General features: G+C 39.7%; 1 protein-coding gene across 1 annotated transcript; it reads left to right on the top strand.

Annotated features, from left to right (window-relative positions):
- The first annotated feature begins 5106 nt into the window (after positions 1-5106).
- On the top strand, positions 5107-7412 carry mibp2 (muscle-specific beta 1 integrin binding protein 2). Its single transcript, XM_032560870.1, has 8 exons — positions 5107-5376; positions 5776-5866; positions 6071-6119; positions 6342-6531; positions 6611-6682; positions 6778-6884; positions 6962-7053; positions 7129-7412. Exons 1-7 carry the CDS (start codon positions 5351-5353, stop codon positions 7045-7047), a joined length of 621 nt encoding a protein of 206 aa, XP_032416761.1. The 5' UTR covers positions 5107-5350; the 3' UTR covers positions 7048-7053; positions 7129-7412.
- The last annotated feature ends 6935 nt before the right edge of the window (positions 7413-14347 follow it).

Genomic DNA, 14347 nt, shown 5'->3' with positions numbered 1-14347 from the left:
TCCGTCCATTTAATTGATATGATCCCTATTTTGGTGTAAATATCCTCCCAAAACTCTCTTATTCTCCCTTTCATTGAGCTACAAGATTTTGACTGATTGCTGCTTATATTTTGGGTTCATCTGCTGTTTTAATGTTGCTCTCATGACGTTCTAAATATTACATTTCCTTCCTACTTGTGTGTAAAATAGACTTTAAGAGCAAATGTTTCTTCAATTTTTATTTAGAAAACCTCCAAACTTATTTTAAACAACGTGTTCTCCATTAGACTGACATTGAGAGTGATCATAAAAAGGAAAACCTCACACAGCAGCCAGCAGATGGCGGTCAGATGTTGGAGAAGAATTAGACAAAAACAGAAGCTGAAGAAAGTCCAAAGCAGGTAGAAATCTTCAAGATGGCTCACCCATTTAAAAACTCTACAGTCTTTATAAGTGAAAGGTTACATTCATGTTTAATTAGTCAACATCTCAATGCAGTCGGCTGGATTTCCCTACATAGAAAACTTTTTACTTCCAGGCATAATTAGTAAATTTGACTGCCAGGTCTTGTCCAGCTGGAATAAATAGATTTTAATCTATCTACTGTATGTTATTAGATTGGATAGTTCTATGTCGTGGTTCTGTTTTTCTTGTAAAAGTGATTTCATTTATGTTTGTTGTGAATTAGCACCACTGAAATAAACTGAACTGAATTAAATTGGCCTAAACCACAAGTTTACTTTTTTTTTTTTTTTTTTTAAGTTTCAAGGCTGCTAAATTTGGGCTATAACGAAGTAATTTTACATAACATGCCAAATTCCTCAAGTTTATGAGGCATTTATATCAGGGCGAGTCCAGCATGACACTAATTTGGTATTTCAAAAAATGTGTCCCTTCAAAACAAATCAAAGCTGATTACTCACAGAGCTGTACCACTCTCAAACATAGCAGTTACATCTTATATAACAGCAGCTGGAAAACACGTAGCTCTGTTGGCACAGAACAGAAAGATTTGTTAAAGTCTCACATGAAGCTTTAGCAAACCATTGAGAGAGGACTGAGGAAACGTCTTTGGACAAATGTCTTGTGGCTTCACGGCGCCTGGAGTTTAAGGAAAAGATAGTGAAAGACATTGAAACTGTATAAGTGTGTCATCTCATTTATATGGATGTTTGTCCATAACTCACACAATTTCTTGGGAAACACAGAAATGGGAAACATATACACTGTGTATGATTTCACTCTTACAAAATCAATTAATTAAAGTCCCCTAAGCAGATCAAAGGAGAAATAGCCTGTAACAACTTAATGGGTACATATAAAACCTTTTTTGTCTTACATGGTTGGTGATGTTCATCCCGTGCAATCATTTCCTTATCAAACACAAGCACGGCGTTATCCATTTTGCTGAGACATATTAGAGCCTGCAGCATGATGCTTCACGTGTTTCAAAACAATTTGACATGCCGCTGGGGATTTTTTTGCGCTGAATTTTACTGAATGTAAAATGTGTCTGCATTTTAAGTAAGCATGAACGTTTCTGCAAAGCTACATTTTTAATACTCCATGCAGGGTTGGGCGTATTGGAGATGGAGTATGCTGCCTACCTTCTTGGGGGATGGTGTCCATCCTGGACTGGTCACCAGTCCATCACAGTGACACAGAGACTTGCCACACTGAACGCAGAGAGGCAAATGTGTATCACGCTGACGTGAACAGGAATTGTGTGACAAAACCTGCTGAACAAGCCCCTGGATGCAGTATAACACGCATCTCATATTTCTCCTTTTTCTTTCAGATTCAATTCAAACAACAATTAAGCGTTGCTTTGTTTGATAAAATTCAACTGTATCTCAGAAACTTTACATTCAAAAGGCTACCAAGTACCAACACAACACATCTTTTAGATACTGTACAAAATTTTTAGGTGGTCTACCTCTACAAAGAAAAACTTGATTCATGCAAATTATTGCAGAGGAGTTGGTGTCCAACTTTGTAGTCAGAGATGAAATACATTTTTAAACCTTTCAGGATAATTAAACCAATATACCTCTAAGCTCCAGACTCAGTCTGCTTCAGATTGTCAGAATGAAAGTGTGCAAAACTGTAAAAAGAAATCCTACAGGCTGAGCTGAATCCCACATTTGGCCCCTTCGTCTTCATAGTTGAGGGCTGCTGAGGGTGTAAACCCCTGCCTATAGGCAGCATTTTGGTGTAACCTCAGGAAACTGTGTCATGGGACTGGAAGTTTCCTTACAAAAGAGAGAGCAGTAAGCTGCATGCCGGTGAAGCAAACACGACAGCAACAGGAATGTGTTGAGAGACGCTTATTTGTTTTGTGTCTGGCATCTTGTACATGATGCTCATAAAGACGTGTTGCGGTTTATTACACATTATTTCCAAACCTTTGCCTGTTTGATCCAGAGTACGATTTCAGCAATAAAATGATTGGTATTTTGTTTAATAAGTTCAAGGTTTTCTAGGAATGAAAACATTTGTGGTCCCAACTTCCGTCTTACTCACAGACGGTTTGGAGGTGGCAGCTATGATCATCGCTGCATACAACAACACTGACAGAAAATCAATAACGGTGAAAAACTCACGTAAAGTTGCGTCACAGTTTAGCCATTTAGAGATCATGTCCTCACCGATTAGATTAGCGCAGTAACAACCGTGACGCACAAAAGAAACGCTCTTCATGTTCCCAGACCAGTTTCTAAAACGTAGTTTCCATCTTTTGAAGTTTCTAAAAGGTCTTCTTCCAGGATTTCCCTGCATTTAGTTTTATCCGTCTTCTTGTCGAGTCTGATTAGTCCACAGCATGATGCTGCCACCTGCTCGAAGGACTTCTTGTCGGCTCCCCTTGCCAAGTCTTGGTAGGTTTGCAGTCTTGCCAGCAGATGATTGGTTGAACAGTACGCAGTTATGCCTTTACACTGGATTAATACTGAGGTTATAACACATACATGTGGAATCTGTTCCCTAAGTCAGCAGCTTCTGAAGACAATTGTTTGCACTGGGTTTTATTTAGGAGTGTCAGTGTAAAGGAGGCTAAATACTGCCACACTTTTCAGATATTTGTGAAAATATTGCAACTATTTGAATAGTTTTCTTCCCACTTCACAACTGTTTACTACTTTGTGTTGATCAATTGCATGGAATCCCAAATGAAAACATCGAAGCTTGTGGCTGCAATAAGACAAACTAGGAAAAAGCTTGAAGCCTGAATGCCTTTGTGAGGCTCCGCTGGCAAGATCTGGTTGGATACAGAAGTAGAATGGATCATGCGTTGACTTTTTAATGTATTGTATTTACAAATGAAATGATGTGATGAAAAACATCACAGTTTTCAATCCTTGCAGTGGATTTTGATAATGGCACCCAGATAAATTTGGAATATTAATATTAATTAATATTTTCTGTCAATATTAATAGTAATGCACACAGTAAACGTGTATGAAAAAGCGCTGGTAATGCTTAAAGGATAAAACCAACGTGAAGCATGTGAGTCTTCCAGGAAGTTGGATAAACTGTCAAATCAAGGTCAGCGTACAGTATGGTAAATTACTTGCTGCAAGGAGTTGCGTCTGGGAGCATGAGTGGCAGGGGCTCTATGCAAATTCATTGAAAGACAAATACGCAGCCTTGTAAATTTGCATCTTTAACATATGCGTGAAAATCTGAATTAACTCCACTTGTTAACCTCTAACTACCAAGAACCACTCAGTCACATTGGCAAAGGTGACGATACTCATCCTGTCATGGTGGTTTAGAAAGAAGACAGTGATTTAGAAGAAAAGGCTTCTTATGACTTACTGATGATGGAAACGTTTACTGCAGACTGATTCACTTATCTTTGGTCAGCTCATGTGATGCACCGGATTTAGTTTGAGATTTGTCAGTCAGAACCAAATCAGACCATTCAGGAGCATGATTAGCACCCTATAACATCTAAAGTCCTCTTGATTAACTCATTTTGGGGCAATCAAATGAATTTTAAGTCTGGGATCTTGGTGAACTTTGTCTTCATTTTGATTGCAAAATTGTTAAGTGCAACCATTAAAATAAAATACAGTATTCTAAGAGGTGTTATTTAAGCTGATAAGTGATGAAGGAAAATATCTCCACTTCTAATCCCCTTCTTTCAAGTCATGCTCATTAAAAGGATGTGATAAGAAAATAATTCATAAGATATTTTACATGTTATTTCAATTCTTGGTTATGCCAAGATGCAATAAAAGGATCTGGTCTTTCCCAGATTAAAAATACTTATTTCAATCTGTCCTCTATGGTATAAACTCACTAAACATACACACTGTCATTACAAGACAAAGCTACAATGGAAAAATGGTGCTTTCTTAGATTAAGACGATGTACAGATGTATAGAGGACCTATCTTGTCAGGTAAAAAAAATCTGGTAAAATTTATATTTGGGATTAATAATGTATTTTTGAACTGAATTGAATCACATTTATTATGACTTGATGCAAGAACACTAGAAAATAACAAATAAATAAATAAATAAATAATGTACTTCTTCCAATGACTGTATATGTTGATATACTCTGTGAACACTCAATAACTTCTATTTAATTTATTTTAAGTAGTTACACATATTAGGTTTTACCATTTCGAAGGTGTCCGCTGTCTTTAATCTATTCAAGTAAGTGTAACAATTTCAAAGTAACAGTCAAGAATCTGTCAACTTTGTGTATCTGTTATTTTTCCTTCTTTCTAAAAACAGTGAAGACATTGTCTTTATAGATGTTTTGCCTTGTTGGAAAGACATTGCAGAAGCATTTAATGAGACTGGCTGGATTCCTCTCTTTCAAAAGCACTTAACTTATTTCCCAGCTCCTCCAGCCTCTTCTGCATCTACTAAACATGAACGAAAACTTCAGAAAGAATTAAGATGTCAAAAAAAACACGAGTTTATTGTTTTTCCTTTTATTTTTATTTTTTTAAAGTATTCATCTATATTTGTGTTATTCCGTTTTCTTTTTCCTCCCTTAAACCGAGCTGTGGTTTTTTGGTGGGCGGAGCCAGTGTGACCTACGAGAACACTCGCTCGTGATTGGTTACTCGGCAAACCTCGAAGTGTTTAAATATCCAATCGCGAGACCTTTTTCAGTATGTGTGGAAGCAACGGAACAAGGAGGTTCTCTCTCGGTGGAAGACCGCGGTCCGAGTGACAGCTCGTCTCAGCTCTTACCCTACTCTCTAAACTCAAGTACCATGGAGGAATCGAGTAGTTGACGTTTCCTGCTGCAGCCTTTCTCTTTTAAGCTTTCTTCCCGTCAAATCATTGTGCCGCTGACCCGGTTTTTATCGACTCTGAACGACTGACTCAAGCTTTTACCATCCCACATCATGAAGTACATCATCGGCATTGGCGGGTGAGTCAAGATGCTAGGCTAGGCTAGCGAGGCCTTAAAAGGACGGTGCACGTGGGACTGCGAAGTCATTGCATCCGATGAAATACTGAACTTATGTTTTTATGTTGGATGTATTTTTCGTGAAATGTATTGCTAACCCAACAGCTAAGCATGATTTTTTTTGTTCTCTTTTCATTTGTAAACAGAAGCTAGCTGTTATAACAAAGTAACAGATGGCTCATCCGCTTCATTGACTCATCCATTTCCTGGGATGCTTTTGCTTACGAAGTTCTATGACATGGACGCTTTATTTTACAATATACTGCAAATGATTCTCTTTTAATTTTTTTTTTTTTTTTACAAAATGCATCTTTGCTATATTTTATATAAATGTCTTATTTTCACCTCTATCGCACGCAGCGTTACCAACGGAGGGAAGACCACCCTCACCAAGCGGCTGATCCAGGCCCTTCCCAACTGCTGTGTGGTACACCAGGATGACTTCTTCAAGGTGAGTACCGTTCCCACAAATGCCTCTTGGATTTTTGTAGCTTCTAGTCAACCTAAGGGATCAGTCTGAGTAACGCAAGTCAATGGTTTGTCTATCCTTGCCCACTTGCATTCGTAGATGCAGTATAAACTATTCAACTTCCATATAGCATAGTGTAGGCCTAGCAGAATGTACCTGGGTACATCTTATCAATGTATGTTTCAGCCCCAAGATCAGATTGAAGTTGGTGAAGATGGCTTTAAGCAGTATGATGGTAAGCCTGGGTTTTTATGAAAGGGTGTTCTTTTTGTGGGCGCTTCTGTGTGTTTTTGCTTAAAACTGTAACGCTGTCTCATTTGTAACCTGCATGCAATTTTTTTAAAAAAAAGAAAGAACCAAAACCAAAAAAAAATTAAAAACCTCAAATATTGGCTTTACTCACTCTGCTATTTTTCCATACACCTCTCTTTTCCTTCCCACCTGCCTTTCTGTTTAGTCATCACTGCCCTGGACATGGACGCCATGATGAGCACCATCTACGCATGGCTGGACAATCCAGTGAAGTTTGAAAAGTCTCATGGCGTTAATAACACCCTGGACACTGAGATTATGCCGAAGTCTGATCACAGCAAGGACGAGGAGACTCACATCCTTATTGTGGAGGGCTTTCTGCTTTACACCTATCAGTAAGTCCTCAACTAAATGCGCCTAAAATAATTAGCTTGACCTTTGCTTAGAAATACTAATTGGCTTCTGTGTCTGCAGGCCTTTGATTGACGTGTTTAACCAGCGTTACTTTATGTCCATCCCCTATGAAGAATGCAAAAAGAGGAGGTGGTAAGTTCTCCGCCATAAACCGGTTTTGAAGTCTGTTCTTTATCATTTTGAGCTTGTTTAGAATTTTTTTTTTTTTTTTTTTATTATCTGTGCAGCTCGAGGAACTACAAGGTGCCTGACCCACCTGGCCTGTTCGACGGCCACGTCTGGCCCATGTATGAGAAACACACACAAATGATGGAAGAATCAGGTGTTGATGTCTGTAAGTATGGTTTCATTGAAAAGATTGGACGGCCTGTGGATGTGCCAGTATATAATACTGTCTGTGTTTCTTTACAGTGCAGCTAGATGGAACCATGACTAAGGAGCAGCTGTACAACGTCGTCTATGGTGACATCTTGAACAAAATCCAGAACTCTCTCTAAACAAAGGTACTAAAATCGTTTGACTGTCTGACGTGAAGTCGCATAATCCACATGAGTTGCTGATTTGTTGTTCTGTTTCAGGTCAACTGATCGGCTAAGGAAATCATGTACTCAAAGCGCAACCAGACGACCGTCTTGCCTTAATAATTTTATTTTTTGCCTGGCAGTTTTTAACTGTCAAGATTATTTTTTTGTTTTTGTTTTTTTTATACACAAAGTTTTACATCATACAATGTTGGCATGACTTTTCATCTTTTTGTATTTATTGCTTTGTTGTCGCCTACACTCCTAAGAGAGATAATGGAAATGTTCAAGAGATGATTGCACTATGCTGCATGTATCAATAAATGATTCTTCTGCCAAAACTTTGTAGTGTTTCTTTTTCTTCTTCTACCTGAAACGGTTTGTTCTCAAAGATCTGAAATGACAAAATCTCTCATCCGAGGCCCCTAAAAGTTGCCTGGTCCGAGGTCAGCGGGGTCACCGTGAGAACATGATGTATCTCGCTCTGTGCCGCAGCTGGCGCGGGTGATAAGTGACGTCATGAGTCAGCCTCGTGACTAGAAGTGGAGCACACTCGAATTCAGACGTGGGGGGCGAAGGCGGGTGGGGCATATTTCCCTGACTGCACTTGTAGCAGATTAAAAAATTATGTAATTGCAGAAATGAGTAAAATGTGTGTGCTGCTGATATTGACTAGTCAAATTCTACTGGGGGTAACAAACCATAGTTATTTGGTTTTGAACTGATACCCATCATGAGGCTTCACTTGCCAATAGCATATCAATCCTATCAGATATTATTGACCAGTTTGAGGCTTTAGACTTTTTTTTCTTTTTGCAAACTCATTTACTTGGACTTCAAATGGTGCAGAATGGGATTAGTGGAAGTTTCATTTATTTCAAAAGGGACAGTGCACTTGCCAGAGTTATCCATAAAGGCTCGTTTTGTCCTGTAGTCCCTGAGGATACGATCAAATACGGCTCCCTTTAGTTCTGCAAAAGTTTCAATAATTTTTTTTTACCCCTCCAGGGGGTCTTTTGTGGGCTCCAGTGTCCCTTATATGAAAGTAGGCTGACAGGAAAGGAGAGGGGGGAAGACATGCAGTAAATATCGTCGGGTCCGGGAGTCGAACCTGCGACGAGGACTCAAGGCCTCCAAACATGGGTCACGCTATCCCCAACGCCACCACGGCACGCCCCAAGTTTCAATAACTTTGACTAGATTGACATGACTTTAATAGCCAGTGTAAGATTTTATTTTATTTTTTTTGCTACAAAATGCTATTTGAAGATTTTAGTTAAAACTTTAAGGATATTGCGTTATCTTTGCCAGCTGCATCAATTTTCTTGACTTATGTCTAACGGTATTTGCAGTTGTAGTAATCTAAGTTGCAAATCTAAGTTGAACTTCCACAGAAATCCAGAACTATGTGGACAGTGGGCGTGTCCCTCAGAGTCAAATTAATTTCACTTTTCCCTTTCCTGGTGCTGCCATGAAGACACATTATGTAATGCAGACAGGCATGTATGGAAGTGGGTCAGAGGTCTGCATACTGTTTGTTGGAAAGCGTCCGCTGGCCTATATTTGAGGTCATTTCCTCAGTGCAGTGAAGGTTCTATTTATCCTAGCCCCATGCTGTTTAAGGCAAGCTGATATTTTTAGAGCTTTCCGTCTGACATGTCTTTTGAGTCTTCAGATTTTTGCATGCATGTGTGGATGTCTGACAAACAAGCACACACACGCGTGCGCTCTATTATTCACACACCACAGCACAGTAGAAATGGTTTCTCTGGCAGCATGACTTGAGACAGACTGTAACTCAGTAGCAGCAAAAACCACACTGGGCTTTTGTATTTAAGCCAGAAGCACAAAGGCATCAACAACCCGTCAACTATTTTTATCAATTTATAACTTCTGGATAATACCACACATAAAAATGATGGGAACAGTATGCTGATAAATAAACATTTCGAAATTTGTATTTGGCAACCCAGGGCCTTTTCTTAAAAACTTTTGTATTAAGATAGAATTCCAATTACCGTATATTTCTATCCTGTGTATCTTGAGGTACGTATTTACTTCATACGTAAGTTTTTCTAAATTTATCCTGGCTCTTTTTTTTTGTCCTCTGGTGTCCCAAAGTTTTGGCAGTAACTCAAACGTTAGGTTTTTCAAACTCTGCGGTTTTAGTTTTTACGGTTAAAGTTCACATTGTTCTTTTTTTAATTGTGCACAAGCATCAGATTTATAGTACATTGTTGGAAAGAACTTGTTTATTTAAAAAAAAAAAAAAAAAAAAAGGTCTGGAATAAAAAAGTACTTCTTATTGTAAACCCCCCCCCCCCAAAAAACACAAAACAAAGCTTTCTTTGCAGCTTGTAAAATCAACTTAACTCTTGTAGTCAAAATACCAAGATTGAGGTATAAATACTGGAATTTGTTTCCAGTATTTTCCAGCACATTTTGTACGTGCTGATTATGCATCTTCCCTATTCATACATGTTTTTATTGGCTTTAATATATGCTTTATTGTCCTTCCGGTTTTGAGTGAGTGCTTTGTTTACTTCTGTTTTCTTTTCACTGTGAAGCACACTTTGGGTACGGTGAACGCTTTATAAATAAATGTTGATTAAAGAGTGCCCTCAATCTCATCAGAAGATTAGAGGGTTACATAACCCAAAGAAAAAGTGTGCAGCCATGTTTGCTTTGCATCAAAATGGCCTCACACGTAATGAATAGGTGAATCTTTCTCGGAAAGCCTACTTTGGTTCCAAGCTCAAAATATCTGCCTAACTTGCACTTTTGGAGCTCGAACCAAAAAAAAAAAAGAAGAAAAGTTTAAAGCTGCAAGTTTTTAATTTGTGCTTCAAGCTAATATCTTGTTGTTCTCTTTGTTGCTCTGTTTTAGATTTCATTTGTAGCCACATCCTCATATAAGTCAAAGCTTAATAGCTACTTGTAAAGCGCCAACTCCAGAATTAACACCACCTCTGAACATTTATGGGGTGGAGGGTTAATTTTCCTCAAGCAGCAGCTAAGTCATTATAAAATGGGTGTTACTTGAAGTGTGGAAGCTTGACAGTCTAGACTTGGGCACATGAGATTAGTAGTTATATAACAGTGACTGCTGCAGGGGAAAAGGAAACCTGATGATTCACTTTTACTTCGTCTTACCTTCCTGATGACATTGCACACGAATTATTGCCTGAAAATGTTTCTTTTTTTAAAAAACTATGAAGTGGCTTGTTTACAAAAAGAATGAAACTCATTGGGCTCAAATTCAAATCTTAATAAAGGAACTTTTTTTTTTTTTTTGCATGAGTGGACAATGACAATCCCTGCATTTTTCTGGTCCACACCAACCACCACACTGTGGGTGATGAGTACTGGCCCTGACTGGATCTTGTTTGCTGTCTTTCCTCCTGCCTGTGGGGGTGTGTGTGTGTGGGGGTGTGTGGGGGTGTGTGTGTATGCGTGCGTGTGTCTGATTTGCGCCCATCTGCAATGCACTTCCCCTCGGTCTATCCAAAAAGCAGAGGAAGCAACCGTCTGCGCTGCGGCTCACTCAAATAGAGCATCTAAACAACCCTATAAATCCTGGCCTCAGACCTCTAACTCCATACAGTTACGGTTTGGATTATCACATCTCCACCTCACGCAGGTCAGACAGGACACAGCCCTGCAACCACTAACCATCCTGGCAGCAGAGGTGACTGCAACTCTGCGGCCGTCTGTCTCAAAACAATATCTCTGTCCTGCTAACAGTATCCCAGTGTACCCTTTAACATAATTCCAACCAGAGAAAACAACAGGGACAGAGCTCATTTATTCGGTCAAACCACCCACTCAGCCACAACTTCTCATTTGCAGCCTACCAGTTTATCCTATATTTATCCCTTTTACAGCAGTCTTACAGGAGCCTCTTTTTTCTTTTCCACCCATAAAAATGTTTCGTGACAAATAAACATTTCTGCAGGGACTTGTTTTGAAAGTGTGAGTCTCTGCGAACCTCCTTGGCAGTGAGCTGAGCAGGTCTCAACACTTCACCTGTGCGAGGCTGGAGTAAAAACATCTGCTGCGGTTCACCCACTCCGTCTGTGTTTATTCTGAGCGGACACAGTCTGGGGAGATTTTGACCGCAGCGCAGACACAACAGCACGCTGCGTGGCCCCAATATGGTGTTAGATATTAAACTGGCCACGCTGCAGTGCTGTTGTTGTTGTTGCAGCCTTGACTTTCTGAAAGAAGGTATTCATTCAGATTCAAAATAGCAATAATGGCATGTAGAACTGGCAGCAGAGGAACTGCGGCGCGACCTACAGTCACGGGGGCCACCTTTGCACTTTATGCTTTTTGGCTGCACGATATTTGCTGTTGTATCTCACAAAAGCAATGACCGATCAACGCTGAAAGCAGAGGTTTACATTTACTGCCTAAAAGGCCACGCAACATTTTGTTCTTGCGCTGTCTGACATGAAATCAGGCCAAACCAAGATGAAGATGCGATGGCTTTGAAAACCTGTCAATTCACAACACTCGAGATAATCGAAGACAGAACAACGGGGGCGCAGGGGGGGAATCCCAGGCACACCTCTCTAACACACTATACTCTGTGGCATTATAAAAAATGTTTTAAAGAAATCAGGTAAGATTAAAAAAACGGGAACTTGGGACTTCCACAAGCTGGGTTCACTTCATTTCATGGGAACCAACCTAAAACAAATATAAACTTTTTTAAAAAAATTTAAAAAGAGGTAGAACCCTTGTCAGGATGCTGTCTGGACACCGCCCATGGAGCGGTGGCAGCATCATGTTATGTGGATATCTTGCTGCACTTCTCAAAATCTGTTGCATCACGAGAAGATTGATTTTTATGAAAACATTGAAACAACGGTTCAACACTTCAGCCAAGAAGTTAAACCTTAGGACTTCCAAAGGGGCTGTGACCATTTTATGCCGCTGCCCTTTCTTATGGACAGGGCACCGCATGGGCCACCGCCCAGTTGGAATTTAAGGCAATTTCTTTGGTGAATATAACTTAAATTCACCAAAAAAATTGATTTAGATTATGGCAAATTCTGGACTTTAATGCCCCATTGCAATATGTATTTTTTTCCATTTAAATGTGTCGCATGTTAAAAACATGTAAAATGTGTCTTATGGTTTTACATTTTTACTTTGGTCTAAAAAAATGTAAAAACACAGTTTTAATGTCTTGTGGTTAATTCACAACTACTGTAGTTTTCCAGAGCCTGGCATTGTTTTCATTGCAGTTTTTCATCTGGCAACCTATCAGAAAAAGCCACGCTTGCTCTCAATTGTACAATTGATTTTGGAGCCCAAAATGCATGTCTTTGTTGTTCTTGTTTTTTTTCAGGGTGGGGCATGTGGTATGTACACTGCTTGGTCTAACTTTGGGATGAATATACCAGGAAATTCACCCCTGGGAAGATGTGCAGCCATTTCAAATGTTTGTTTTTTTTTCTTTTTGAGAATAATAATTTTTAAAATGATGGATTTCAAGTCGTTTGGAAATGCTCCTACAACCCTCCCAAGAATGATGTCAGAAAAAAAATTGCACGTCTGAGTTCATGGCTGCCTTTTCTCAATACCATTATGCAATCAACACTGGCACGCTCCAAATCACCAAGTTTCCAAAACATCTTCTTTTATAGATGTGATCTCATTTGCTGATGATCAGTACAGCAAATGGCTGCTACTTCCTTTATCAATATGGAAGTTGCAAGGTTTAGTTTTTCCAATCGCTGTAGGTTATTCGGTTATTCCGTAAGTGAGGGAGAAAATATCTTTCTGAATTCAAATGTAAAATTACTGCTTTGGAAAGTTGCTTTGGTTACGTGGTGAAGTGTTTAAATAGCTGTTCTGTACCATCTGCTGCGTCACAGAAGCCTAATTACAAACGTCTTCATTGCCACACTACCCACTCATCCTGATCTGAATCTGAACCGTTACATAAGGCATGGTGGAGAAGGGAAAATTCACCTAATTCACCGTCGCTTTGGACAAAAACACCACAGTGATGTGTTTTCCAGCACTGCAGGCCAAACCTTTCACATGTGACAGACCGTGCTCAACGTCCACCACTCAAACCAATAGTAAAACCTGGAGAGAATAATAATACCACGCATCTGTTCTTAGTGTGGGCCCCGAGGACCATATCCTGTTGTGGAGGGTCTGGGAGAGGCCTGGAGCTGCCAGTCTCCAGCAGACCACAGCCTCCCACTCCTCACCCATCTGAATCACTGTTTACTCAGACTGGAAGGCTACAACATCATCTGTTTCTTCTGCTCCGTGTCTCTGTGACTCGCCTGCGGCTTTGGTGAGGGGAGGCTGTGTTTTCCCTGACGGGTAACTTTCTAAAAGTAGAGACAACTCTCCTACCAAACGCTCAGAGACAACACTGGCCTTGCCTCTGAAAACAATGTGCCTGTGAGCCGTCTCCCCCAAGAAGCTTTAATGCCTCCATCTGCTGGACGAACAGAGTCCGTTTGAAATAATCTGATTAGTTTAACAGAACAGATTCTGTTTGACAATTATCAAGGTGTTATTGGGTTGCATCAGTAAGTGCAGAGAGGACAGATGCATGAAACAGCAGTTTGCAGGCTTTGCCCATTTCGTCTGGGTCATACCGCATTGTGTAAGTACAAGGGCAAGGTTGTCAAGTTATTGTTCAGGTGGTTCAGTTACATAAGTGCGGTGCCAAAATGTCACATTGGCACATCATGAAACAAACTGCTTAGGAGCTGAAAGTCATCTGCCAAACAAGGTAAGTAAAACATCCTTCTGTTACAAAACTACTGCTATGAATCTCCTCAGCCTCTAAACATTTACAAAACTAGAGCAGGAGGAAGGTACACATGAGTCCCACAAGGTCACTGAAGCATCTTGCTGGCTTTAAATCCAAACTGAGTAAATCTTTTGTCCAGCTGATTGTTTTTATTGTTCTTTTTTATACAAATGTTGCATTAAAATAATTCCAAATCACTGTTATTTCACTGTTGTTTTTTAATTGACTTTTATTTGAAAAATTTAAGGAGTAAATAAAGTTTGAGGAAGACTTAAATTGAGAAGAAAAAATGTTTCTTTTGGTCCGATTATGAACCTTCTAATTTCGACTGACCCAAAAGTTATCAGAACAACTCTATTGGTTCTGGATTGGATTCATTCCTATCCTGGAGTAAAAGCTCCAGGAGGAAAAAATCAGACCTCCATCTCTAGCTCATCCTAGATGACACTGAGGCCAGAAGTGACCTGACCAAGACCACAGTGATATTTG

The sequence above is a fragment of the Xiphophorus hellerii genome, chromosome 4 (assembly GCF_003331165.1).
Source record: "Xiphophorus hellerii strain 12219 chromosome 4, Xiphophorus_hellerii-4.1, whole genome shotgun sequence".
NCBI classification, from domain to species: Eukaryota; Metazoa; Chordata; class Actinopteri; order Cyprinodontiformes; family Poeciliidae; genus Xiphophorus; species Xiphophorus hellerii.
This window is presented reverse-complemented; position numbering and strand designations above follow the sequence as displayed.

Bases quoted from the DNA above. Each gene is read 5' to 3' on its own strand.
- mibp2 (XM_032560870.1), top strand. From the start codon at position 5,351: ATGAAGTACATCATCGGCATTGGCGG. The intron at 5,377-5,775 runs GTGAGTCAAGAT...TATCGCACGCAG, and splicing joins TACATCATCGGCATTGGCGG to CGTTACCAACGGAGGGAAGA. The intron at 6,885-6,961 runs GTAAGTATGGTT...GTTTCTTTACAG, and splicing joins AGAATCAGGTGTTGATGTCT to TGCAGCTAGATGGAACCATG.